The sequence below is a fragment of the Oncorhynchus mykiss genome, chromosome 21, assembly GCF_013265735.2.
Source record: "Oncorhynchus mykiss isolate Arlee chromosome 21, USDA_OmykA_1.1, whole genome shotgun sequence".
Lineage (NCBI taxonomy): Eukaryota > Metazoa > Chordata > Actinopteri > Salmoniformes > Salmonidae > Oncorhynchus > Oncorhynchus mykiss.
The window spans coordinates 12,391,330-12,416,545 of record NC_048585.1 but is presented as its reverse complement, the minus strand read 5'-3'; the positions used below and the strand labels follow the sequence as shown (position 1 = coordinate 12,416,545).

At 41.6% G+C, this 25,216-nt stretch overlaps 3 protein-coding genes across 4 annotated transcripts in view; all 3 read right to left on the bottom strand.

The window, feature by feature from the left end:
* Positions 1-24,917, bottom strand: part of LOC118942882 (zinc finger protein 771-like) — a 29,638-nt gene extending 4,721 nt beyond the window's left edge. Inside the window, exons 1-2 of the mRNA XM_036956927.1 lie at positions 24,601-24,917; positions 22,200-23,445 (exon numbers count right to left, since the gene is read on the bottom strand). Coding sequence (XP_036812822.1) covers positions 22,220-23,445; positions 24,601-24,766 — 1,392 coding nt within the window. The 5' untranslated portion in view covers positions 24,767-24,917 and the 3' untranslated portion in view covers positions 22,200-22,219. The remainder of the gene's footprint in view (positions 1-22,199; positions 23,446-24,600) is intronic.
* On the bottom strand, positions 1,281-7,993 carry LOC118936492 (zinc finger protein 135-like). Its single transcript, XM_036956924.1, has 2 exons — positions 7,548-7,993; positions 1,281-4,685 (listed from the first exon to the last, which is right to left on the bottom strand). The coding sequence occupies exons 1-2, from the start codon at positions 7,711-7,713 to the stop codon at positions 3,406-3,408; spliced, it is 1,446 nt and encodes a 481-aa protein (XP_036812819.1). The 5' UTR covers positions 7,714-7,993; the 3' UTR covers positions 1,281-3,405.
* Positions 15,493-18,746, bottom strand: LOC110490813 (gastrula zinc finger protein XlCGF57.1). Of its 2 annotated transcripts, none has more exons than XM_036956925.1 (2): positions 18,468-18,746; positions 15,493-17,082 (listed from the first exon to the last, which is right to left on the bottom strand). In XM_036956925.1, exons 1-2 carry the CDS (start codon positions 18,631-18,633, stop codon positions 15,833-15,835), a joined length of 1,416 nt encoding a protein of 471 aa, XP_036812820.1. In that variant the 5' UTR covers positions 18,634-18,746; the 3' UTR covers positions 15,493-15,832. The 2 variants fall into 2 exon arrangements, with proteins under 2 accessions (XP_036812820.1, XP_036812821.1); XM_036956926.1 differs by having other exon boundaries at positions 18,477-18,746.
* Positions 24,918-25,216: the final 299 nt, after the last annotated feature.

Here is a 25,216-nt window from a genome sequence, read left to right as displayed (position 1 = left end):
ATTAAGACTATCCTACCAATGGGATGTTAAAAACTGTAATATCTTATGTTTCACCGAGTCGTGGCTGAACGATGACACAGATAATATAGAGCTGGCTGGGTTTTCCATGCATTGGCAGGACAGAGCAGCTATGTCTGGTAAGACGAGGAGCGGGGATGTGTGTCTATTTGTCAATAACAGCTGGTGTGCGATGTCTAATATTAAAGAAGTCTGGAGGTATTGCTCGCCTGAGGGAGAGTATCTCATGATAAGCTGTAGACCACCAAGAGTTTTCACCTCTATTTGTAGCCATCTATTTACCACCACAAACTGATACTGGCACTAAGGCTGCACTCAATGAGCTGTATACCGCCATAAGCAAATAAGAAAATTCTCATCTAGAAGCAGCGCTCCTAGTGGCCGGGGACCTTAATGCAGGCAAATTTAAATCTGTTTTACCTCATATCTATCAGCACGTTAAATGTGCAACCAGAGGGGAAAAAAACTCTAGACCACCTTTACTCTGCAAAGAGACGCATACAAAGCTCTCCCTCACCCTCCATTTGGCAAATCTGATCATAATTGTATCTTCCCGATTCCTGCTTACAAGCAAAGACTGGAGCAGGAAGTACCAGCAACTCGCTCAATATGGAAGTGGACAGATGACGCGGATGCTACACTACAGGACTGTTTTGCTAGCACAGACAGGAACATGTTCCGGGATTCATCCAGTGACATTGAGGAGTATACCACCTCAGTCACCGGCTTCATCAGTAAGTGCATCAACGACGTTGTCCCCTACCTACTCATTCAAGGGTTTTTCTTTATTTCTACATTGTGGAATAATAGTGAAGACATCAAAACTATGAAATAACACACATGTAGTAACCAAAAAAGTGTTAAACAAATCAAAATATATTTTATATTTGAGATGCTTCAAATAGCCACCCTTTGCCTTGATGACAGCTTTGCACACTCTTGGCATTCTCTCAACCAGCTTCACCTGGAATGCTTTTGCAACAGTCTTGAAGGAGTTCCTACATATGCTGAGCACTTGTTGGCTGCTTTTCCTTCACTATGCAGTCCGGCTCATCCCAAACCATCTCAATTTGGTTGAGGTCGGGGATTGTGGAGGTCAGGTCATCGGATGCAACACTCCATCACTCTCCCTCTTGAAACAAAGGTGGAGGTGTGATGGGTCATTGTCCAGTTGAAAAACAAATGATAACCCACTAAGCGTAAACCAGATAGGATGGCGTATCATTGCAGAATGCTGTGGTAGCCATGCTGGTTAAAACAACGAAAAAGTAGTTTTTTCTGAACAATGTCGCGCGCCATAGTTTAAAAAGTCTGGATAGTGCTCAAACTAAAGATTTCATTTCTGAATTCTTTCATCTTTATGCACCGTCGCCATTTAAAATAAGTGGAATTACGTTTAGACATTTTTACAAATGAAATACTAATGTCTTGAGTCAATTCAGCTCCTTTGTTATGGCAAGCCCTAAATAATTTCAGGAGTAAACATTTGCTTAACAAGTCACATAATAAGTTGCATGGACTCACTGTGTGTTCAATATATTTTTTTATGACTACGTCATCTCTGTACCCCACACATACAATGATCTGTAAGGTCCATCATTCGGGCAGTAAATTTAAAACACAGATTCAACCTCAAAGACCAGGGAGGTTTTCCAACGCCTCACAAAGAAAGGCACCTATTGGTAGATGGGTAAAATAAAAGCAGACATTGAATATCCCTTTAAGCATGGTGAAGATATGAATTACACTTTGGATGGTGCATCAATACACCCAGACACTACAAAGATACAGGCGTCCTTTCAAAGTCATTTGCCGGAGAGGAAGGAAACCGCTCAGGGATTTCACCACGAGGCCCATGGGGACTTTAGACAGTTGAGTTTAACGGCTGTGATAGGAGATAACTGAGGATGGATCAACTATATTGTAGTTACTCCACAATACTAACCCAATTGACAGAGAGTAAAAAAACATTACAAAACATGTATCCAGCTGTAATCACTGCCAAAGGAAGGGTGCTGCTGAGGAGTCATGTTCTGTCTGCTCTCAGGAATAATAAAGCCCATGGGAGTAATAGGGTTAGGGTTAGGGTTAAGGGTGCTGCTGAGGAGTCATGTTCTGTCTGCTCACAGGAATAATGAAGCCCATGGGAGTAATATAATAAGTGGGACATTAATGACATTGAAATAAGTAGATGTTGTTCATTAATCAGGGGGTGATACAGCACCCCTACCTCCTGCAGTTATGGCTTTGTACTTTTTTCACAACAATTTCTTCAAAATTCACAAAAAGTGACATTAACTGATGAAGATTCTCAGAGAACAAAACGTATAATATCTCCTGTGTTTACCACAGACCAAAACGGCATTCAATTTTCTCGTAGGCTTTTTTTTCAACTAACTATGCCAGAGTTAGTGCCTACAAATATATGACACCACGGTTTCTATCTATGGAATTTGTCTTGGCCGGTCTTCAGTTAAACTGTAATACCGAAGCTGTCCTCTCAGAACAGTTGAAACTGGGCTTTTAGATCGGAACCTGTGGCCTTGTTTTAGGCACAATTTTGTGAAAAGCCCCAAAGGCTTCATAAATCCCCGTTCTCCCCATCACTAGTAATAGTTCATAAAACATGGTAAACTTGTGGGTCACTGAAATCCCGAACAGTATATTTATTGAGTAGAACTGTAGCTATCAGTATATCTATACACGAACCTATTCTACGCAGTTGTATTTCCGGTGTGATCCGCAGCAGTCTCCGTAGTCGATCATTTTCCTCGTGGTACTCCGCTACTGTTTGCTCAAGTGCCTCGAAAATCTCCACAGCTGCCACTGTTAAAGGCTCATTTAAAAACACACGAAACGACTGAAGTTTAGACATGTTTCTGTCGATGGAGAGTTGGGTATTCAGCCTGTATGTTTACATCCACGAGGAAAGAATGGTGGGCACAAACAAAACAATCTGCTCACAGTTTCTTCCGTATTGTCTTATTCTGTTTTTATCAGCGGGTGGCTAGTCCATAAACATAACAAAGCGCCCCGATGTGGGTGGGGTTATACTACAAGTTCCATACAAATTATAACGTAACAATATTATATCATTGTTTTCCCACGTGTTAAGTAATAGGCTGATCTAGGACGATCATTCCTTGCATGAACTGAATAAAAAGACAACACATTGTAACACGTGACTAATGGCAGCTGCTTGGGACTGATGGGACAGCAAGCACTAAACCAGAGAAGGCAGTTATGAACAGCAATTATAAAGAATGTTATTGAAATGTGACTGAAAAAACAATAATGCATTTAAAACAGTTTGCGCTTACACACACAGAAAGAGGGCAAGAGAGACTACATTCCCAATCTGGCCCTCATACCATCTCCACCACCAAATCATCCCCAGCTTCCACTTGGCTCATTCACCCCCCCTCCCCTCCCACGGTCATCACAGCTAAATGATTTCTCTCCTGTGTGAGTCCGTTTATGCTTCTTTAGGGTCCCCTTCTGACTGAAGCTTTTCCCACAGTCTCCACAGCTAAATGGTTTCTCTCCTGTGTGAGTCAGTTTATGCTTCCTTAGGGTCCCCTTCTGACTGAAGCCTTTCCCACAGTCATCACAGAGAAATGGTTTCTCTCCTGTGTGAGTCAGTTTATGCTTCCTAAGGTTCCCTTTCAAATTGAAGCTTTTCCCACAATCACCACAGATAAACAATTTCTCTCCTGTGTGAGTCCGTATATGCCTACTTAAGTCCCCCTTCTGATAGAAGTTTTTCCCACAGTCTCCACAGCTAAATGGTTTCTCTCCCACTCCTGTGTGAATCCTTATGTGCTTGGACAGATTCCCTTTGAGTTTGAAGGTCTTGCCACAAACAGGGCAGGTGTAGGGTTTCCCACTGTGACAGAGTCGGATATGGGCCTTTAGTTTACAGGTAGAGTTGTAGTTTCTTTTGCAGAAGCGACATTCACTGGGCCTCTTCTTTAAAAGAGTCACATGACTCTGCAGGTCAGCTTTCATTGCAAACATTTCGCCACAGTCATGGCAGTGGTGAGTTTTTCTAGACGTGGTGCTGGGTTTGAAACAGTGTTCCACCATTGACTGGTTTGGATCCAATGATGGGCTTGGATCCAATGACGGACTGGAATCCAATGACGGACTGGAATCCAATGGCGGGCTGGGATCCAATGGCGGGCTGGGATCCAATGGCGGGCTGGGATCCAATGGCGGGCTGGGATCCAATGGCGGGTTGGGATCCAACGATGGGCTGCTGTCAAGTGCCGCTGGGTCGCTGCTTAAGGTTGAGCTTTGGCTGGAGGTATTGTTTTGATTATCTTGAGGGTCACAGGGAATGTAGAGACCCTTTAGGTGGGTCACAGTAACAAAAGGTGTGAGTTCCACTTGTTTAGGGTCACGCTCTCTGTTCTCCACATTCTGGGTTTGGGGAAGAGTCAAGGACTGAAGTGGGTCCTTATCACATTCACTTTTCACACAGGAAGGAATGAATTTGAACTCTATGATATCAGCCTCCAGACTGGTCCTGAGTTCCTCCTGTTCCTCTTTAATCTGTGGAAGTTCTGGGTTCTCTTGCCCCAGAGTGGGGCTCCACTCCTGCTCACAGTGCTGCTGATCAGGGAGAACCTCCTCTTCAGAGACACAGAGAGAGAGCTGCAGGGAGTCTGGAGGAAAAGAGAGAGGAGCAGAGGTTATCTTTTAGACATCAGGGTTGGGATCAATTCGAAGTTAAAACTAGAACCCTTAGTTAATACATAACATGTTTTGATGGTTCAGACCTTGCAGCCATAGCTCAGTCTGTTGAGAGTGGTTTCATTTCTCCAGGCTCATCATCACCTTTTACCAAAACAGAGGCAGGGTAACCCCGCTTCATTATTGTTTCAATTAAGGACTCTGGCTTTAAGTAGATTCATGAAATAAACAAACATTCCAATTCAATAATTGAACAACTATAATCTACTATCAATTACTTCTCAATAAACTGATGATATGCTATTTATTTCAAAAGTTCTTTGTAAAAAAATGTATTTACGAATTCAAATCACTTCCTGGTTTTCGTGACAATGTTTGTATCCATGTACGGTATTAGCAAAGATGGTTTGGTATGAAGAGATGTAGAAACCGCTTCTTAAAAATAAATCCCCGATCACGCATGTAGGCGATGTCATGGCGACGTTAGCTAGCTAAACGCATGTGCAGACACACGTCATTGGGTCTAACCAGGGCCACGTTCGGTACATAAAAACGGAATAGACCGTCCAATTGAACAAAAACGTCGCTGTACTGAGAGACCAGTTAAAAAACGGGGATGGGTTGAGTTATGGGTTCAAAATGTACCGCTGCCCTATAAGTTCATCACTCATTGCTTCAAGATACACCGTGGCACACCCACCAAACGGAAGAAACGTATCTCAAAGTCTGTCAAGAACGTACAATAGCGTTTTTGGAAAATGTGTCGTTTAGTACAAACCGTTTCGCTACGTAGCAAATGAACTGAACGCACCCCATAGGAGAACGACTGCACATTGAATGTTGCCACAACTTTGGAAGTATGCTTGGGGTCATTGTCCATTTGGAAGACCCATTTGCGACCAAGCTTTAACCTGATGTCTTGAGATGTTGCTTCAATATATCCACATAATTGTCCTGCCTCATGAAGCCATCTATTTGTGAAGTGCACCAGTCCATGATGCTGCCACCCCTGTGCAAACAAAAATCTGCTTAATTTAAGGTTAGGTTTAAAATCCTATTTTAAACATATTTTTTTTTAGAAATGGGCAGGGTTTATGACTTTGTGGCAACTAGTGACGACACTGGGGCCTCCTTTATAAACATGGCGACGCACAAAATCTGCCACAAAAAGTGTGTGCCAGTTCACAGAACAGTTGGCATTTCTAAAAACTGAACTTGACATGAGAATGTGCTGATCCTCCCACAAATTTAAGAACATGCATATGCACCATTTCTAGTGGTTTAAGTATTTCATTACAATTGTTGTAAAAGTAGCCTAGTAGTGGCCTGGAAGTGGTGTTGGAGAACCAGTATGAGGCACTGTTTCCTCTGGTAAAAAAACTTCTCCCAGAGCAGTGATTGAGGACATTGTCCTGTGTTGGGTTCAGTCTTTCAGCTGGGATGTTAAATGGGTGTCCTGACTCTTTGGTCACTAGAGATCCCATGACACTTATCATAGAGTATGGGTGTCAATTCTTGGCTAAAAACCCAATCTGGCAACCTTATCATCTACAGCTTCCCATTTGCTCATTCATCTCCTCTGTAACTATTCCCCAGGTTGTTGCTGTAAACGAGAATTGTGTTTTCAGTTAACTTACCTGGTGATGGCACTCTTATTCAAAACAATAAGATGATCTGTTAGTGGAGATCCATTTTTTTCTTCATCTTTCCATTGTAAAAGTGTATTTTTTATTTATTTAACTAGGCAAGTCAGTTAAGAACAAATTCTTATTTACAATGATGGCCTATACCGGGCCAAACCCGGACGAAGCTGGGCCAATTATGCGCCGCCCTATGGGTCTCCCAATTACGGCCGGATGTGATACATCCTGGAAATAAATTAGGCATCTATTTACCATTTTATTTCCATGATCATTGCAGAATAAATTTATTTCCTTTTCGGACTGTGATGGTTTCATCCTCGCGAAATAGCCTCTAGGCCTACAAACGTCCCATCACTCATTTAATTGGAACCACTTTACAGTAGTAAATAGATCAACTATTCGAAGTATTTTGCTCTGTGATCTGAAGCGCATTAACGGTAAAACAGAAGGGTCATCTTTCCAATTTTCCTTTATTTTGTCTCAAGTAAACAATATTTGATTTATAAACATAATATATATATTTTCATAATCATTGCAGAATATATCCCACGACAATTTTTCTGGCCATGATGCGTTCATATTCCCGAATAAGCTTTAGTTTACAGCAAATGACCACGCCCGTCTCATTTAAATTGTATCTAATAGAGTAAAATACTTGAAATAATAGCCTGTAATTGTAGTTCTTTCAGAAACGGTAAAATATAGCAAATGTCACTGTAAAAGTTTTTAAACAGTCTGCCAACACCTCCAGAGGCATTTGATCAAGTTCCGCCGTTGCTATACTTCCTTTAAACGGCATTGGCCTAATTCCAATTCTTCCAAAGTACACAGCAAATGAGCGCGTTATAAAACGATGAATGGGCGTTTTTCAGGCAGTTGTAATGCTCGTTCACGCGCGCAGTTTCAGTGCGGGGCTGATTTATAATGGCAAACAGGCGTACGCCAAGTTTATAAATCTTAATATTTGTGTAATTGCGCAGTCCTTTCAGAAGTGGAGCACGCAGATATGTAATGTGAAACGTTAGCGACTGTTATGAGGCCCCTGGTCTGCCGAACCTGCGTTTGGAAGTCTCGCGATGTTGGGCCTCTGGTTTTAGAAACGGGTAATAGTTTTTTTTTAAACATATTGAAATGGTGATCACTGTAACAGTTTATTTATTGAGCAGAACTGCTAGTGATCTACATACGAACCTACGTTACATAGTTTTATCTCCGGTGTGATCCACAGCAGTCTCCGTAGCCGATCATTCTCATCGTGGTACTCCGCTACCGTTTCTTCAACTGCCCCGAAAATCTCCACAGCTGCCGCGGTTAAACGCTCATTTAAAAACACACGAAACGACTGGAGTTTAGACATGTTTCAGTGGACTGAGAGTTGGGTATTCAGCTAGTATGGCTTCGTCCACGAGGAAAGAATGGTGGCAACAAACAAAACAAACCCGCTCCCAGTTTTACTTCCGCATTATTTCTCTGTTTTTATCAGCGGGTGGCGATCCCATGTGGGTGGGGGTTTTTACTACACACCAATGATAATGGAAATAGATAAGTACATGTGGGGAAACAGTTACATTAAATAATAGGGTAAACGGTATAATAATACCGTTTCAATTAGGATATTCAACGAATATTCCGCTTTCAAACCATTTGAGCCACAGACTCCAAATAAGTGTCATGATGTTGTGCACAAAAATTGTGCACAACATTGCACAGGTCTTATTTTCACGATTTGGACATTAATTTCAATAGCTCCTTGGTCCACTGACTACCCTTCTATTGCACACCCTTTATTTTCTCCATTTTAATATCACACGTTTTTACATGAATTTTTCCAAGTTTAACATTTCAATAGCTCTTTGGTCATGTGACCTAATGACCTCAAACAAGGTTCAGAATGTCCACTGACTATGCCTTCATATCACACACTCTAATATTTGTCTACTTTCATCTCATGCTATTAGACTTAAATCTGTAAGCTTTACAGGCCATCTACAACAAAAAATAAAATGTAGTTTTTTTACCTAATTGTCACATAACAGCTAACCATTCATTATTGAAAATATAACACTTTATGTCCACCCAGTCGTCTTTTCCATATCAGGATCTTCTCATTTTGAAGTACTCTCTTTTTTTATGTAAACATAATGGAATTCTGATTAGTTATAGGCAAATGAATACACAGGCCAAATGTGTATGCTGTTTTCCTTATCACTATAATCTAGTAGTAATTTAGCAGTAGAGATAATTTCCTTTATTCCCCATTCTCCACACGGCCTAAATTATAGGTACTGAACCATTTACAGGACAATAATAAAAGTAGCATATAGGATCCAACCCTATCACAGAGTGAATACATGTAGAGCTTTTGTAGACTAAGAAAAAATATTAAGTGACAGTGTCATCAGTACGTGCTTAAAGAAAGTCATATCACAAAGATCACAGATGACAGTGCCCACCAAATCTATGACAATAGAGAATGAATTGTAAGCACCAAAGTGTGTTTGTCAAAATAATATCTGAAAATGTCAGTTGTTGAACATAATACTTCTATTTTCAATAGTAATTTATGATATATGCAGTTGAGGAATATTCCATGTACCAACACAACATGTAGGACGGACATAAGACATTCCCATATATAGTATATATTTTTTACATGTATTTTTTATTTGGCCTTTATTTAACCAGGTCGGCCAGTTGACAACGAGTTCTCATTTACAACTGCGACCTGGCCAAGATAAAGCAAAGCAGTGCGACACAAAGAACAACACAAAGTTACACATGGAATAAACAAACGTACAGTCAATAACACAATAGAAAAGTGTATATACAGTGTGTGCAAATTAAGTAAGATTAGGGAGGTAAGGCAATAAATAGGCCGTAGTGGGGAAATAATTACAATTTCGCAAATAAACACTGGAGTGATAGATGTGCAGAGTATTAATGTGCAAGTAGATATACTGGGGTGCAAAGAAAATTGAAAATATAAATAACAATATGAGGATGAGGTAGTTGCATGGGCTATGTACAGGTGCAATGATCTGTAAGCTGCTCTGATAGCTGATGCTTAAAGATAGTGAGGAAGATATGAGTCTCCAGCTTTTGCAATTCGTTCCAGTCATTGGCAGCAGAGAACTGGCGACCAAAGGAGGAATTGGCTTTGGGGGTGACCCGTGAAATATACCTGGTGGAGCACGTGCTACGGTTGGGTGCTGCTATGGTGACCAGTGAGCTGAGATAAGGCAGGGATTTACCTAGCAAGGACTTATAGATGACCTGGAGCCAGTAGGTTTGGCGACGAGTATGAAGCGAGGGCCAGCCAACGAGAGCATACAGGTCGCAGTGGTGGGTAGTATATGGGGCTTTGGTGATGAAACGGATGGCACTGTGATAGACAGCATCCAATTTGCTGAGTAGAGTGTTGGAGGCTATTTTGTAAATGACATCGCCGAAGTCAAGGATCGGTAGGATAGTCCGTTTTACGTGGGTACGTTTGGCAGCATGAGTGAAGGATGTTTTGTTACGAAATAGGAAGCCGATTCTAGATTTAATTTTGGATTGGAGATGCTTAATGTGAGTCTGGGAGGAGAGTTTACAGTCTAACCAGACACCTAGGTATTTGTAGTTGTCCACATATTCTAAGTGAGAACCATCCAGAGTAGTGATGCTGGACGTGCGAACAGGTGCGAGCAGCAATTGGTTGAAGAGTATGCATTTCGTTTTACTTGCATTTAAGAGCAGTTGGAGGCCACGGAAGGAGAGTTGTATGGCATTGAAGCTCGCCTGGAGGTTAGTTAACACAGTCTCCAAAGAAGGGCCAGAAGTATACAGAATGGTGTCGTCTGCGTAGAGGTGGATCAGAGAATCACCAGCCGAAAGAGCGACTTCATTGATATATACAGAGAAAAGCGTCGGCCCGAGAATTGAACCCTGTGGCACCCCCATAGAGACTGCCAGAGGTCCGGACAACAGGCCCTCCGGTTTGACACACTGAACTCTATCAGAGAAGTAGTTGGTGAACCAGGCGAGGCAGTCATTTGAGATACCAAGGCTGTTGAGTCTGCTGATAAGAATGCAGTGATTGACAGTCAAAAGCCTTGACCAGGTCGACGGCTGCACCGTATTCTCTTTTATCGATGGCAAGTCTGATATCGTTTAGGACCTTGAGCGTGGCTGAGGTGCACGCATGACCAGCTCGGAAACCAGATTGCATAGCGGAGAAGGTACGGTGGGATTCGAAATGGTCTGTGATCTGTTTGTTAACTTGGCTTTCGAAGACCTTAGAAAGGCAGGGTAGGATAGATGTAGGTCTGTAACAGTTTGGGTCTAGAGTGTCTCCCCCTTTGAAGAGGGGGATGACCGCGGCAGCTTTCCAATCTTTGGGGATCTCAGACGATACGGAAGAGAGGTTGAACATTCTAGTAATAGGGGTTGCAACAATTGCGGCAGATAATTTTAGAAAGAGAGGGTCCAGATTGTCTAGCCCAGCTGATTTGTAGGGGTCCAGATTTTGCAACTCTTTCAGAACATCAGGTATCTGGATTTGGGTGAAGGAGAAATGGGGAGGCTTGGGCAAGTTGCTGTGGGTGGTGCAGAGCTGTTGACCGGGGTAGGGGTAGCCAGGTGGAAAGCAAGGCCAGCCATAGAAAAATGCTTATTAATATGTAGGCCCACTGACTGGACATTCTGAACCTTGTTTGAAGTCACTAGGTCACACGACCAAGGAGCTATTGAAATTTGACATTTTGAAAATTCATGTAAAAATGTGTGGGATGAAAATGGACAAACTAAAGGGTGTGCAATATAGAAGGGTAGTCAGTGGACATTCTGTTGTTGTAGCCTACTGAAAGGATCCTTGTTAGTGTAATAGATCCACTTCATTGGCCAGCTAGCCGATTTCCTTTTGCTGCAGTAGGATGTGATGCAGACACCTCTTAATCAGAGGCAATTGCCAAAGACTCCAGCCACCCTAGTCGTAGACGGTTCTCTCTGCTTTCGCACGGCAAGCGGTACCGGAGCGCCAGGTCTAGGTCCAAAAGGCTCCTTAACAGCTTCTACCCCGCAACGTTTTCTACGCTGCTGCTACTCGCCATTTATGATCTATGCATTGTCACTTTACCCCGACCCAGGTGTGCACAATGGTGAACATGTAGTAAAAATACTTTAAAGTGCGACTGAAGTAGTTTTTGGGGGTACCTTGTACTGTGTATTATGTCTGGAGTCCCTGGCTATCTAAAAAAATACAATCTAATTAAAACAATCTAAATCAAATTGTGCCATTTGGTTTGCTTAATATAAGGAATGTGAAATGATTTATACTTTTACTTTTGATACTATGATACTATATTTTAGCAATTACATTTACTTTTGATTAGTAAGTATATTTAAGACCAAATACTTTTAGACTTTAGTATATTTAGTATACTTTAAGTAGTATTTTACTGGGTGACTCACTTTTCCTTGAGTCATTTTCTATTAAGGTATATTTACTTTTGCTAATGTATGGCAATTGAGTACTTTTTCCACACCACTGCATGTACATATTACCTAAATTACCTCAACTAACGTGTACCCCCTGTATATAGCCTCCTTATTGTTCTTTTATTTTTGATCTTTTATCAAATAAAGAAAATAGTTAATTTACAGTGCCTTGCGAAAGTATTCGGCCCCCTTGAACTTTGCGACCTTTTGCCACATTTCAGGCTTCAAACATAAAGATATAAAACTGTATTTTTTTGTGAAGAATCAACAACAAGTGGGACACAATCATGAAGTGGAACGACATTTATTGGATATTTCAAACTTTTTTAATAAATCAAAAACTGAAAAATTGGGCGTGCAAAATTATTCAGCCCCCTTAAGTTAATACTTTGTAGCGCCACCTTTTGCTGCGATTACAGCTGTAAGTCGCTTGGGGTATGTCTCTATCAGTTTTGCACATCGAGAGACTGACATTTTTTCCCATTCCTCCTTGCAAAACAGCTCGAGCTCAGTGAGGTTGGATGGAGAACATTTGTGAACAGCAGTTTTCAGGTCTTTCCACAGATTCTCGATTGGATTCAGGTCTGGACATTGACTTGGCCATTCTAACACCTGGATATGTTTATTTTTGAACCATTCCATTGTAGATTTTGCTTTATGTTTTGGATCATTGTCTTGTTGGAAGACAAATCTCCGTCCCAGTCTCAGGTCTTTTGCAGACTCCATCAGGTTTTCTTCCAGAATGGTCCTGTATTTGGCTCCATCCATCTTCCCATCAATTTTAACCATCTTCCCTGTCCCTGCTGAAGAAAAGCAGGCCCAAACAATGATGCTGCCACCACCATGTTTGACAGTGGGGATGGTGTGTTCAGCTGTGTTGCTTTTACGCCAAACATAACGTTTTGCATTGTTGCCAAAAAGTTCAATTTTGGTTTCATCTGACCAGAGCACCTTCTTCCACATGTTTGGTGTGTCTCCCAGGTGGCTTGTGGCAAACTTTAAACAACACTTTTTATGGATATCTTTAAGAAATGGCTTTCTTCTTGCCACTCTTCCATAAAGGCCAGATTTGTGCAATATATGACTGATTGTTGTCCTATGGACATAGTCTCCCACCTCAGCTGTAGATCTCTGCAGTTCATCCAGAGTGATCATGGGCCTCTTGGCTGCATCTCTGATCAGTCTTCTCCTTGTATGAGCTGAAAGTTTAGAGGGACGGCCAGGTCTTGGTAGATTTGCAGTGGTCTGATACTCCTTCCATTTCAATATTATCGCTTGCACAGTGCTCCTTGGGATGTTTAAAGCTTGGGAAATCTTTTTGTATCCAAATCCGGCTTTAAACTTCTTCACAACAGTATCTCGGTCCTGCCTGGTGTGTTCCTTGTTCTTCATGATGCTCTCTGCGCTTTTAACGGACCTCTGAGACTATCACAGTGCAGGTGCATTTATACGGAGACTTGATTACACACAGGTGGATTGTATTTATCATCATTAGTCATTTAGGTCAACATTGGATCATTCAGAGATCCTCACTGAACTTCTGGAGAGAGTTTGCTGCACTGAAAGTAAAGGGGCTGAATAATTTTGCACGCCCAATTTTTCAGTTTTTGATTTGTTAAAAAAAGTTTTAAATATCCAATAAATGTCGTTCCACTTCATGATTGTGTCCCACTTGTTGTTGATTCTTCACAAAAAATACAGTTTTATATCTTTATGTTTGAAGCGTGAAATGTGGCAAAAGGTCGCAAAGTTCAAGGGGCCGAATACTTTCGCAAGGCACTGTAGTAAATATTTTCCTACCTGTTGTAGTCGGCACATGTGACAAATAACATTTGATTTGATACTGAGGCACTAACATACTTAGTTGTCAAGTCAACTTATCTGACAGTGCTGCTGTGAACTAGAGCAAAACAGGAGATGTATAAAACATTAAATCATTGATGCAATTTCAATGTTGTTTGAGTTGCTTTGTGTTTCACCAAATTAGCTTGAGATGATTTTACTGCAACACTTCATCCAAGTTGCTTGACATAGGAGTTTCAAAGAGCTGTCAGTCAAGGCGAGCTCATGAAAATCGCTATGCTATGTTGCGGCCTTAGGTCTCTATTTATGTAGTGTTGTGTTGTCTCTTGTCGTGATGTGTGTTTTGTCCAATATTTTTATTTAATTTATGTTGTATTTTTAATCCCAGCCCCTGTCCCTGCAGGAGGCCTTTTGGTATCCCTTCATTGTAAATAGGAATTTGTTCTTAACTGACTTGCCAAGTTAAATAAAGGTTAAATGAAGAAAAAATATATATAATAATAATGTTCTGCGTAAATGTTTCCATGGCCAGGAAACTCCCCATACCTTAATCCCATTGAGAATTTGTGGTCAATCCTCAAGAGGCGGGTGGACAAACAAAAACCCACAAATTCTGACAAACTCCAAGCATTAATTATGCAAGAATGGGCTGGATGGATGTCAGGATGTGGCCCAGCAGTTAATTGACAGCATGCCAGGGCAGATTGCAGAGGTCTTGAAAAAGAAGGGTCAACACTGCAAATATTGACTCTTTGCATCAACTTCATGTAGTTATCAATAAAAGCCTTTGACACTTATGAAATGCTTGTAATTATACTTCAGTATTCCATAGTAACATCTGACAAAAATATCTAGACACTGAAGCAGCAAACTTTGTGAAATTAATATTTGTGTCATTCTCAAACCTTTTGGCCGACTGTACAGTACCAGTCAAACGTTTGGACACACCTACTCATTCAAGGGTTTTTATTTTTACTATTTTATACATTGTAGAATAGTAGTGAAGACATCAAAACTATGAAATAACACATAGTAGTAACCAAAAAAAGTGTTAAACAAATCAAAATATATTTGATATCTGAGATTCTTCAAAGTAGCCACCCTTTGCCTTGATGACAGCTCTGCACACTCTTGAAGTGGAAAAGCTGTAAAAAAAAACATATGGGTTAATTAAAAAAAGAGTAAATGTTACTTATTTAATGAATAACATAACTTCCATGTAAACAATGAGTCGTTGGGACCTCCCAGGATGTCACAAAATGGTCGCATAAAGTCGTCAGGACGTTGTGTCATGGTTCCCTAGAGGATCTGTCTAATTCCTGGCTGGTCTCGAGGACGTTTTTAAGGAATTCTTGGGATGTTGTGTCATGGTCCCTGAAGGTCCATGGGACATTGTGCCATGCTCTCTCCTGGAGGTTTTTGTCTAGTTCCCGGTTTGTTCCGAGGACATTACCCGATGCTCATAAATAAATGCCCCCCCGCCGGTTTACCCAGGGCACGCACACCCTAGTTTCATTACACATCACCCTTTGTTACTGTTGCCAAGCCCATCAAGGCCCTGATTGGTGAACCACTGATCCAGTCTCAGCTCTTTGTCTTTTGGCAATGCTAGGGACAGCCACCGACACACAAACAGTGCTTTTAACAGTGTTTTACACCCACATATTTGAGAATGTTCTCTTGGGCGGCTTCCACCCAGTTACCTAACCCTGAACCTTAGAGGCTGCTGCCCTATATACATATACTGGAATTCACTGGCCACTTTAACAATGGAACACTAGTCACTTTAATGTTTTCATATTTTTGCTTTACTCATCTCATATGTATATACTGTATTCTATTCTACTGTATTTTACTCAACGCCACTCCGACATGGCTCATCCTAATACTTATATATTCCTTAATTCCATTATTTTACTTTTTGGTTTGTGTGTATTCCTGCTGTGCCACAAAATCTGTAGAATTTCAGAAGTTCCCTACACATTCATTACCTATAACACATCTATGCACGTAACAAAATAATACCATCTGCACTAATATTTTAGTCATCAGTTAATCTGACTATTCTCTCAGACTTCATTTACTTATTCCAGCTATGTGTGTCTGAGCGTGTACTCAGAATTGTCCACATCCTGACTTTTTATGTTCATCTTGTGACTAAATAGATCTTTGTCATAATGTTCTTTCTTTCAGTTTTAATCCTGTTTTCCTCCTTTGTGTATTTTTTTCACATGCGTCAGTAAGTTAGACTTTTGAGTGAAGCTTTTCCCGCAATCATCACAGCTAAATGGTTTCTCTCCTGTGTGAGTGAGTTTATGGTTTCTTAGGTTCCCCTTCTGATTGAAGCTTTTCCCACAGTCACCACAGCTAAATGGTTTCTCTCCTGTGTGAGTCAGTCTATGCTTCTTTAGGGACCCGTTCTGATTAAAGCTTTTCCCACAGTTATCACAGCTAAATGGTTTCCCTCCTGTGTGAGTCCGTTTATGGTTCCGTAGGTTCCCCTCCTGATTGAAGCTTTTCCCACATTCTCCACAGCTAAATGGTTTCTCTCCTGTGTGAGTCAGCATATGGCTCCTTAGGTTCCACTTATGAATGAAGCTTTTCCCACAGTCTCCACAGCTAAATGATTTATCTCCTGTGTGAGTCAACATATGGTTCTTTAGGTTCCCCTTCAAATTGAAGCTTTTCCCACAGTCTCCACAGCTAAATGGTTTCTCTCCCACTCCTGTGTGAATCCTCATGTGCTTGGACAGATATCCTTTGAGTTTGAAGGTCTTGCCACAAACAGGGCAGGTGCAGGGTCTCCCACTGTGACAGAGGCGGATATGGGCCTTTAGTTTACAGGTGGAGGTGCAGCGTTTTCTGCAGAAACTGCATTCACGGAGTCTCTTCTTGTAGAGAGTCATATGCCTCTGCAGGGCAGCTTTCAGAGCAAACTTTTCACCACAGTCACGGCAGTGGTGAGTTTTTCTAGACGTGCTGGAACAATGTTCCGCCATCGATGGGCTGGGATCCAATCGCGGGCTGCTGTCAAGTCCTACGGGGTCACTGCTTACGGCTGAGCTGTGGCTGGAGGCATTGTTTTGATCCTCTGGAGGGTCACAGGGAATGTAGAGGCCCTTAAGGTGGGTCACAGTAACAGAAGGTGTGAGATCCACTTGTTTAGGGTCACGCTCTCTGTTCTCCACAGTCTGGGTTTGGGGAGAAGTGAAGGACTGAAATGGGTCCTCCTGGTCACATTCACTTTTCACACAGGAAGGAGTGAATTTGAAATCAGCCTCCAGCCCTTGAAGCTGCTCTTCCTCCTGACTGGTCCTGAGTTCCTCCTGTTCCTCTTTAATCTGTGGAAGCTCTGGGTTCTCCTGCCCCAGACTGGGGCTCCACTCCTGCTCACAGTGCTGCTGCTCAGGGAGAACCTCTTCAGAGACAGAGAGCTGCAGGGAATCTGGAGGAAAGGAAAGAGGAGCAGAGGTTTTCTATACAGCCGTTAGACAGTCATCACTAGCTGGCACAGCCACTGTCATAAATCCCACCTATTTCTAAAATGCATCTTCTTAAAGCAGAACTGAAATCAAGAACCAATTTCTCTAATTGAAAACAGCATGTGACCAGGAACTCTGCCAGAGCACGTGGGCAGTTAAAGGTCATGAACAGTCAAAATCATGTTTTTCATGAAATTGGATGATATTTGAAGGAAACCAGATTAAAGTATGATGACCAAAGTGTGAAAATGACTGTTGCTTCTACATTGATAAAGTTTGATCATAAAGTTACTGGTCCCCTCACCCATGTCAAACACCTGGACTCATTATTAAGGGGACAAGGTGACATCACTTAATCTTAATGTGTGCTAACATAATATTCTCTTCTCTTTAAATAAGTACTGCATTGTCACAAACATCGGAGAAGTCGTGTTTGCAGAGGGGCGTGGTTTATATAGCTGGTCATGGCTCACATCAACACCATCATCTCAGATGCCCTAGACCCACACCAATTTGCATACCGCCCCAACAAATCCATGGCTTGGGGGTAAAAGCTGTTAGGAAGCCTTTTGGACCTAGACTTTGCACTCCGGTACCGCTTGCCGTGCGTTAGCAGAGAGAACAGTCTATGACCAGGGTGGCTGAAGTCTGACAATTTTTAGGGCCTTCCTCTGACACTGTCTGGTATAGAGGTCCTGGATGGCAGGAAGCCTGGCCCCGAGCAGTTGCCATACCAGGCAGTAATGCAACCAGTCAGGATGCTCTCGATGGTGCAGCTGTAGAACCTTTTGAGGATCTGAGGACAATTGCAAAATATGTTCAGTCTCCTGAGGTGGAATAGGCTTTGTCGTGCCCTCTTCACAACTGTCTTAGTGTGTTTGGACCATGATATCTATGCATACTCACTTTAACTCTATCTACATGTACATATTATCTCGACTAACCTGTGCCCCCCACACTGACTCTGTACGGGTACCCCCTGTATATAGCCTCGCTAGTTATTTTACAGCAGCTTTCACTATTTTTTACCTTAACTTATTTTTCTTAAAACGCATTGTTGGTTGAGGGCTTCTAAGTAAGCATTTCACTGTAAGGTTGTAATCGGTGCACGTGAAAAATAAAATTGTGGTCACACCAGATCTGATCAACCTCCCTACCTTTTTTATGATATATGTGACCAACAGATGGATATCTGCATTCCCGTTAATGTGAAATCCATAGATTAGGGCACAATGAATTTATTTCGATTGATTTAATTCCTTATATTAACTGTAACTTAGTAAAATATTAGAAATTGTTGTATTTATATTTTTGTTCAGCGTAGCCATCTGAAGATCTACATACGAACCTATCCTACATAGTTTTATCTCCGGTGTGATCCGCAGCAGTCTCCGTAACCGATCATTCTCCTCCTGGTAGTCCGCTACCGTTTCTTCAAATGCCCCGAAAATCTCCACAGCTGCCGCGGTTAAACGCTCATTTAAAAACACACGAAACGACTGGAGTCTAGACATGTTTCAGTCGACTGAAAGTTGGGTATTCAGCATGTATGTTTTCACGGACGAGGACAAACAAACCCAAACAAACTCTCCCTACCGTTTTACTTCCGTATTGTTTTGTTCTGTTTTTGTCAGCGGGAAACGAGACCAGAAACAAATCACAGCGCCCCCATGGTGATGGGGTTTTACTACAGGCTACAGACCAATGATACTGGGAATAGATGCTGTAGCTCAGGGATTCTTGAAAGACGGGACAAACTCCACCTTTGTCACACAAATATTTTTCTTCATATAAACATTTGAAATATACATTTTGATGAACCAGATATACATTTAAAAAATTAGCATGTTTTCTGAAAATGCAACTAAGTGGATTTATGTCAACTCCATCTAACCCCATAAAAGGAAGTTCATTTTTACATTTATTGTCCAACAACTGTTTAAGGTCCTTGATTGGGTCATTCTAACATTAGATTATTCAGATATGTAATACAAATCTCCAAACGTTTTGTTTTATTTTATAGTACTATATCAGGGATGGTTAACTGGTGACCCGGCCTTTTGAAGGCCCTCAGATCAATTTCCGTAAGCAGTTAAATCATTAAAGAAAATATTCAGTTTGTGTCTCCACTAATTGTTGGGCGTTATAATATCTAATGTGGTAAAATACACAAGGTGCAATATTGAAATGTAGTTGCGCATCAGCAGTTTCTCTCTTGATATGTCAGCCACTGACAGTCACTCAATTATCTTATGTCAGCTAACCTTTTTTAGACTGGTAAATTAGTTTAACGGCCAGCTATCTAAACTTAGTAATCATGATCGAATTACAGGACGGCGGGCATTTTGGCATGTCTTTCTAGATTCAGAACTTAAAACAACATTTATAAAGTTATACATTAACAATTAAGATTTCCTTTTGCTGCAGTAGGATGTGATGCAGACACCTCTTAATCAGAGGGACACTGAGGAGCAAACATGTGTTTAGTTTTATTTACTCAACATGCATTAGTCTAGAAGCCTGTATGTATAGAATTAAAAGATGTCCTCTTTCTGAGAACATTTAAGCAGATACCTCATCTACACCTCGTTCTATTGTAGTAGACTAATGCATACAGTGAAAGTCCCACTCCTCCACATTGTGGTCAATCTGGATAACACACATCTGTTTACTTGGACTCTCCTGGTGTTGTGAACCTAATCCTGATTTACAGTCACCTCTGACCCTACAGTACACAACATCTTCCCTCATTCCCAGGGTCAGTCCAGGTCAGTCATGTCTGGTTCAGTTTAGTATAAGCCTGTTTGGTTGTAATACAATGTGTTTAGTAATGGTTTATGCCCTCATAGGTCTCTGGAAAACAAGATGAAATGACTAACAGGTTTGATATACTGAGATACTGCAGTCACATCTTAAACAGCGCAATCTAGTGGGGAGACATCCTAAACAGCACCATCTAGTGGTAGGAAAGCAGAAGTGTCGCCACTGAGTTCATAATACAGTGGGATCTACAATAATTATCAAATTATCTTTGATAAAGATTAGCAATAATGTATAAAATAAATCATTCAAATACTGAGCTATAAGGTATTATTTTATACAATTTTCCCCCAAAAGGTATTCTTATTGCAATAAAACTGACTCCAAAATGACAATACATTATTTACCATTCATTTCTACTGGGCACAAAATAATCTGAAACCAAAACAAACTTTTGTAGAGTTCATAGAGTCACAGGCTCAATGTCGTATTTCATCTACTTTATTTATTACAATCTTCAGGGGTGTCAATGTTTACCACCACTCTTTTGAGATAAAACAATATATTTCTATGAGCATTTGTATTCATATAAAATAATATACTTTCCCAATTTTTTTAAGCATACAAAATAGCTCAGCATTTGAATGATTTATTTTATACAGTCATGATTGCTCATATTTATCAAGGACGTCAATCAGTTCAGACTCCATTGTATATGCCATTTAGCAGGAGATTTGATCCAAAGGGCATTACATTTTACAAACTTACAAGCTGTGACACTGTCAGAGGTATTTTCTTCTAGAAAGGTCTTTTCCTCTAAAAAGCCTTGGAGAGTGTTGAGACTAGGAACCTCATTCTGTGACCTCTTGGAGAGTGTTGAGACTAGGAACCTCATTCTGTGACCTCTTGGAGAGTGTTGAGACTAGGAACCTCATTCTGTGACCTCTTGGAGAGAGTTGAGACTAGGAACCTCATTCTGTGACCTCTTGGAGAGTGTTGAGACTAGGAACCTCATTCTGTGACCTCTTGGAGAGTGTTGAGACTAGGAACCTCATTCTGTGACCTCTTGGAGAGTGTTGAGACTAGGAACCTCATTCTGTGACCTCTTGGAGAGTGTTGAGACTAGGAACCTCATTCTGTGACCTCATGGAGAGTGTTGAGACTAGAAACCTCATTCTGTGACCTCTTGGAGAGTGTTGAGACTAGAAACCTCATTCTGTGACCTCATGGAGAGTGTTGAGACTAGAAACCTCATTCTGTGACCTCTTGGAGAGTGTTGAGACTAGAAACCTCATTCTGTGACCTCTTGGAGAGTGTTGAGACTAGAAACCTCATTCTGTGACCTCTTGGAGAGTGTTGAGACTAGGAACCTCATTCTGTGACATCTTGGAGAGTGTTGAGACTAGGAACCTCATTCTGTGACCTCTTGGAGAGTGTTGAGACTAGGAACCTCATTCTGTGATCTCTTGGAGAGTGTTGAGACTAGAAACCTCATTCTGTGACCTGTTGGAGAGTGTTGAGACTAGAAACCTCATTCTGTGACCTCTTGGAGAGTGTTGAGACTAGAAACCTCATTCTGTGACCTCTTGGAGAGTGTTGAGACTAGGAACCTCATTCTGTGACCTCTTGGAGAGTGTTGAGACTAGGAACCTCATTCTGTGACCTCTTGGAGAGTGTTGAGACTAGGAACCTCATTCTGTGACCTCATGGAGAGTGTTGAGACTAGAAACCTCATTCTGTGACCTCTTGGAGAGTGTTGAGACTAGAAACCTCATTCTGTGACCTCTTGGAGAGTGTTGAGACTAGAAACCTCATTCTGTGACCTCTTGGAGAGTGTTGAGACTAGGAACCTCATTCTGTGACATCTTGGAGAGTGTTGAGACTAGGAACCTCATTCTGTGACCTCTTGGAGAGTGTTGAGACTAGGAACCTCATTCTGTGACCTCTTGGAGAGTGTTGAGACTAGAAACCTCATTCTGTGACCTCTTGGAGAGTGTTGAGACTAGAAACCTCATTCTGTGACCTCTTGGAGAGTGTTGAGACTAGAAACCTCATTCTGTGACCTCTTGGAGAGTGTTGAGACTAGGAACCTCATTCTGTGACCTCTATCTCTCCCTCCAGACAGATGTAAAGGAACTAGACCAGAGAGTAGCAGAGAGCACTGTGGAGAGAAACAGCAGGTTACCAATAGAATAGATCAGAGACCAGAGGAATTTTAATCCTGAAGCATGGAGAGCAGGTCCCTAGGAGAGGTATCATCGTGTCGTCCTCCACCAACCAATAGATGTGAGTCCATAAGCGTGTACTCAAGAGTATTGTCCACATCCTGCCCTTTTATTCTCATCTTGTGACTAAACAGTTCTTTAAGATTTCCTCCTGTTTTCCTCCTTTGTGGATGTTTTTAACATGCGTCAGTAAGTTAGACTTGTGATTGAAGCTTTTCCCACAGTCACCACAGCTAAATGGTTTATCTTCTGTGTGAGTCAGTTCATGCTTCTTCAGGTTCCCCTTCAAATTGAAGCTTTTCCCACAGTCACCACATATAAAAAGTTTCTCTCCTGTGTGAGTCCGTATATGCCTACTTAGGTCCCCTCTCTGATAGAAGCTTTTCCCACAGTCTCTACAGATAAATTGTTTCTCTCCTGTGTGAGTCAGTCTATGCTTCCGTAGGGTCCCCTTCTGACTGAATCTTTTTCCGCAGTCAGCACAGCTAAATGCTTTCTCTCCTGTGTGAATAGGAATATGATCTGTAAGGTTCCCCTTGCGATTGAAGCGCTTCCCACAGTCTCCACAACTAAATGATTTCTCCCCTGTGTGAATCCTCATGTGCTTGGACAGGTCTGCTTTGAGTTTGAAGGTCTTGCTACAAACAGGGCTGGTGCAGGATTTCCTATCGCGACAGAGTCGGACATGGGCCGTCAGTTTACAGCTGGAGTTGTAGTGTTTTCTGCAGACGCGGCATTCGCTGGGTCTCTGCATGGCGAGAGTCACATGACTCTTCAGGTCAGCTTTCAGAGCAAACATTTCACCACAGTCACGGCAGTGGTGAGTTTTTCTAGACGTGCTGGGTTTGAAACAGTGTTCCCCCATCGATGGGTTTGGATCCAATGATGGGCTGGGATTCATTCGTGGGCTGCTGTCAAGTCCTACTGGGTCGCTGCTTACGGCTGAGTTGTGGCTGGAGGCATTGTTTTGATTATCTGGAGGGTCACAGGGAATGCTGAGGCCCTTAAGGTGGGTAACAGTAACAAAAGGTGTGAGATCCACTTGTTTAGGATCACTCTCTCTGTTCTCCACAGTCTGGGTTTGGGGAAGAGTCAAGGACTGAAATGGGTCCTCCTGATCACATTCCTTTTTCACACAGGAAGGAGTGAATTTGAACTCTATGATATCAGCCTCCAGACCTTGAAGCTGCTCTTCCTCCTGACTGGTCCTGATTTCTTCCTGTTCCTCTTTAATCTGTGGAAGCTCTGGGTTCTCCTGCCCCAGACTGGGGCTCCACTCCTGCTCACAGTGCTGCTGATCAGGGATAACCTCCTCCTCAGAGACAGAGAGCTGCAGGGAGTCTGGAGGAAAGGAGAGAGGAGCAGAGGTTCTCTATACAGCTTTTAGACATCAGGGTTGGGGTCAATTAGAAGTTAAAGCTAGAATCCTTAGTTGCTACATAAATGATTCTTGAAGAATAGAATGTATAAATGCCTCATGAGCTTAGTTCAACTGTCATCCCCCATCAGAACACATAGTTTTAACCATATTTTTGTGGCTATATTTACATTGTTTACAAACATTGGAGTTAACAAGCTTATATTTTAATGTTGATATCATGGATGGTCAGTCCTTGCATCCATATCTCAGTCTATGAATTTGAGAGTGGTTTCATTTCTCCAGGCTCATCATCACCTTTTTACCAAAACAGAGGCAGGGTAACCTCGCTTCATTATTGTTTCAATTAAGGGCTCTGGGGAAGTAGATTCAAGTTAACAAAAAAAATCAAATTAAATAATTGATAAACTAGAATCTACTTCAATTACTTATCAATAAACGTTAGATAATAAGCTATTTATTTCTAATGTAAAAAATAATACAAGTTAATTTATAAAGTGGAATGATTTACTGGTTTTAATGAGAATGTGTTTTAGCAATGGTATTAGAAAAAGATAGTTAGGTAGGAAGATATGTAGAAACGGATTCTCCAATAGAAATCCCAGATCACGGCTGTAGGGCAATGTCATGACGACGTTAGCTAGCTAATCTAATTCGCAGAAACACTTCATCGGGTTCAAGCGAACTGAGCACATCCCAGGTGAGAATGTCAACATTCGTCTCCCGCAGAACTGCGCATGTGCAAGCCATCAACTCTTAGATATAAACTTGTTTTTGACGAAAATCAAAACGTGTCAGTTAGTCACTTTCATAAGGTTGTAGTAATGACATGTTCACCTACTTAAAACATTCGTTTGAATCTAGGTTGTGCCTTTAGAAATCGAGAAAATGAACAACCAAGGAGGAATATTTCACTTCTCTCATTGACTTCTCAAACCCCGGTCTGGTCTGCCGAGTCTTGCTTCTCAAGCGTTCCCGGAAGTCTGACGATGTTGGGCCTCAGGGTTTAGAAACTGTGGTAACAGTTAATAAGGCATATTGAAATGATAATCACTGAACCCCTAAACAGTTTATTTATTCAGCAGATCTGCTAGCTATCAGTAGATCTACATACGAACCTATTCTGTATCGTTTTATCTCCGGTGGGACCCGCAGCAGTCTCCGTAGCCGATCATTCTCCTCCTGGTAGTCCGCTACCGTTTCTTCAACTGCCCCGAAAATCTCCACAGCTGCCGCTGTTAAACGCTCATTTAAAAACACACGAAACAATTGTAGTTTAGACATGTTTCTGTCGACGGAGAGTTGAGTATTCAGCTAGTATGGCTTCGTCCACGAGGAAAGAATGGTGGGCAAGAACAAAACAAACCCGCTTGAAGTTTTACTTCCGCGTTGTCTTTTCGTTTTTGTCAGCTGGTGGCGAGCCCAAACAAACGCCACAGCATCACCTTGTGGATGGGTTTTTTACTACACGCTACAGACCAATGATAATGGCAATCAGTGGAGGCTGGTGGGAGGAGCTACAGGAGGACGGATTGTAACGGTATCATTTATTCCATTCCAGCCATTACAATCACCCAATCAATCAATCTCCTATATAATATACAATCAATCTCCTATATAATCTATAATCTCCAATAGTCTCCTATAGCTCCACCCACCAGCTCCCACTGACGGAAATATATAACTACAGTCATGGAAAAAGTTTTGAGAATGACACAAATATTAATTTTCACA

Excerpts from the sequence above, each read along its gene's own strand:
- LOC118936492 (XM_036956924.1), bottom strand. The coding sequence starts at position 7,713 with ATGTCTAAACTCCAGTCGTTTCGTGTGTTTTTAAATGAGCGTTTAACC. Across the intron at positions 4,686-7,547 it reads GATAAAACTATGTAACGTAG|ACTCCCTGCAGCTCTCTCTC; the intron begins GTTCGTATGTAG and ends CTTTTCCTCCAG.
- LOC110490813 (XM_036956925.1), bottom strand. The coding sequence starts at position 18,633 with ATGTCTAGACTCCAGTCGTTTCGTGTGTTTTTAAATGAGCGTTTAACC. Across the intron at positions 17,083-18,467 it reads GATAAAACTATGTAGGATAG|ATTCCCTGCAGCTCTCTGTC; the intron begins GTTCGTATGTAG and ends CCTTTCCTCCAG.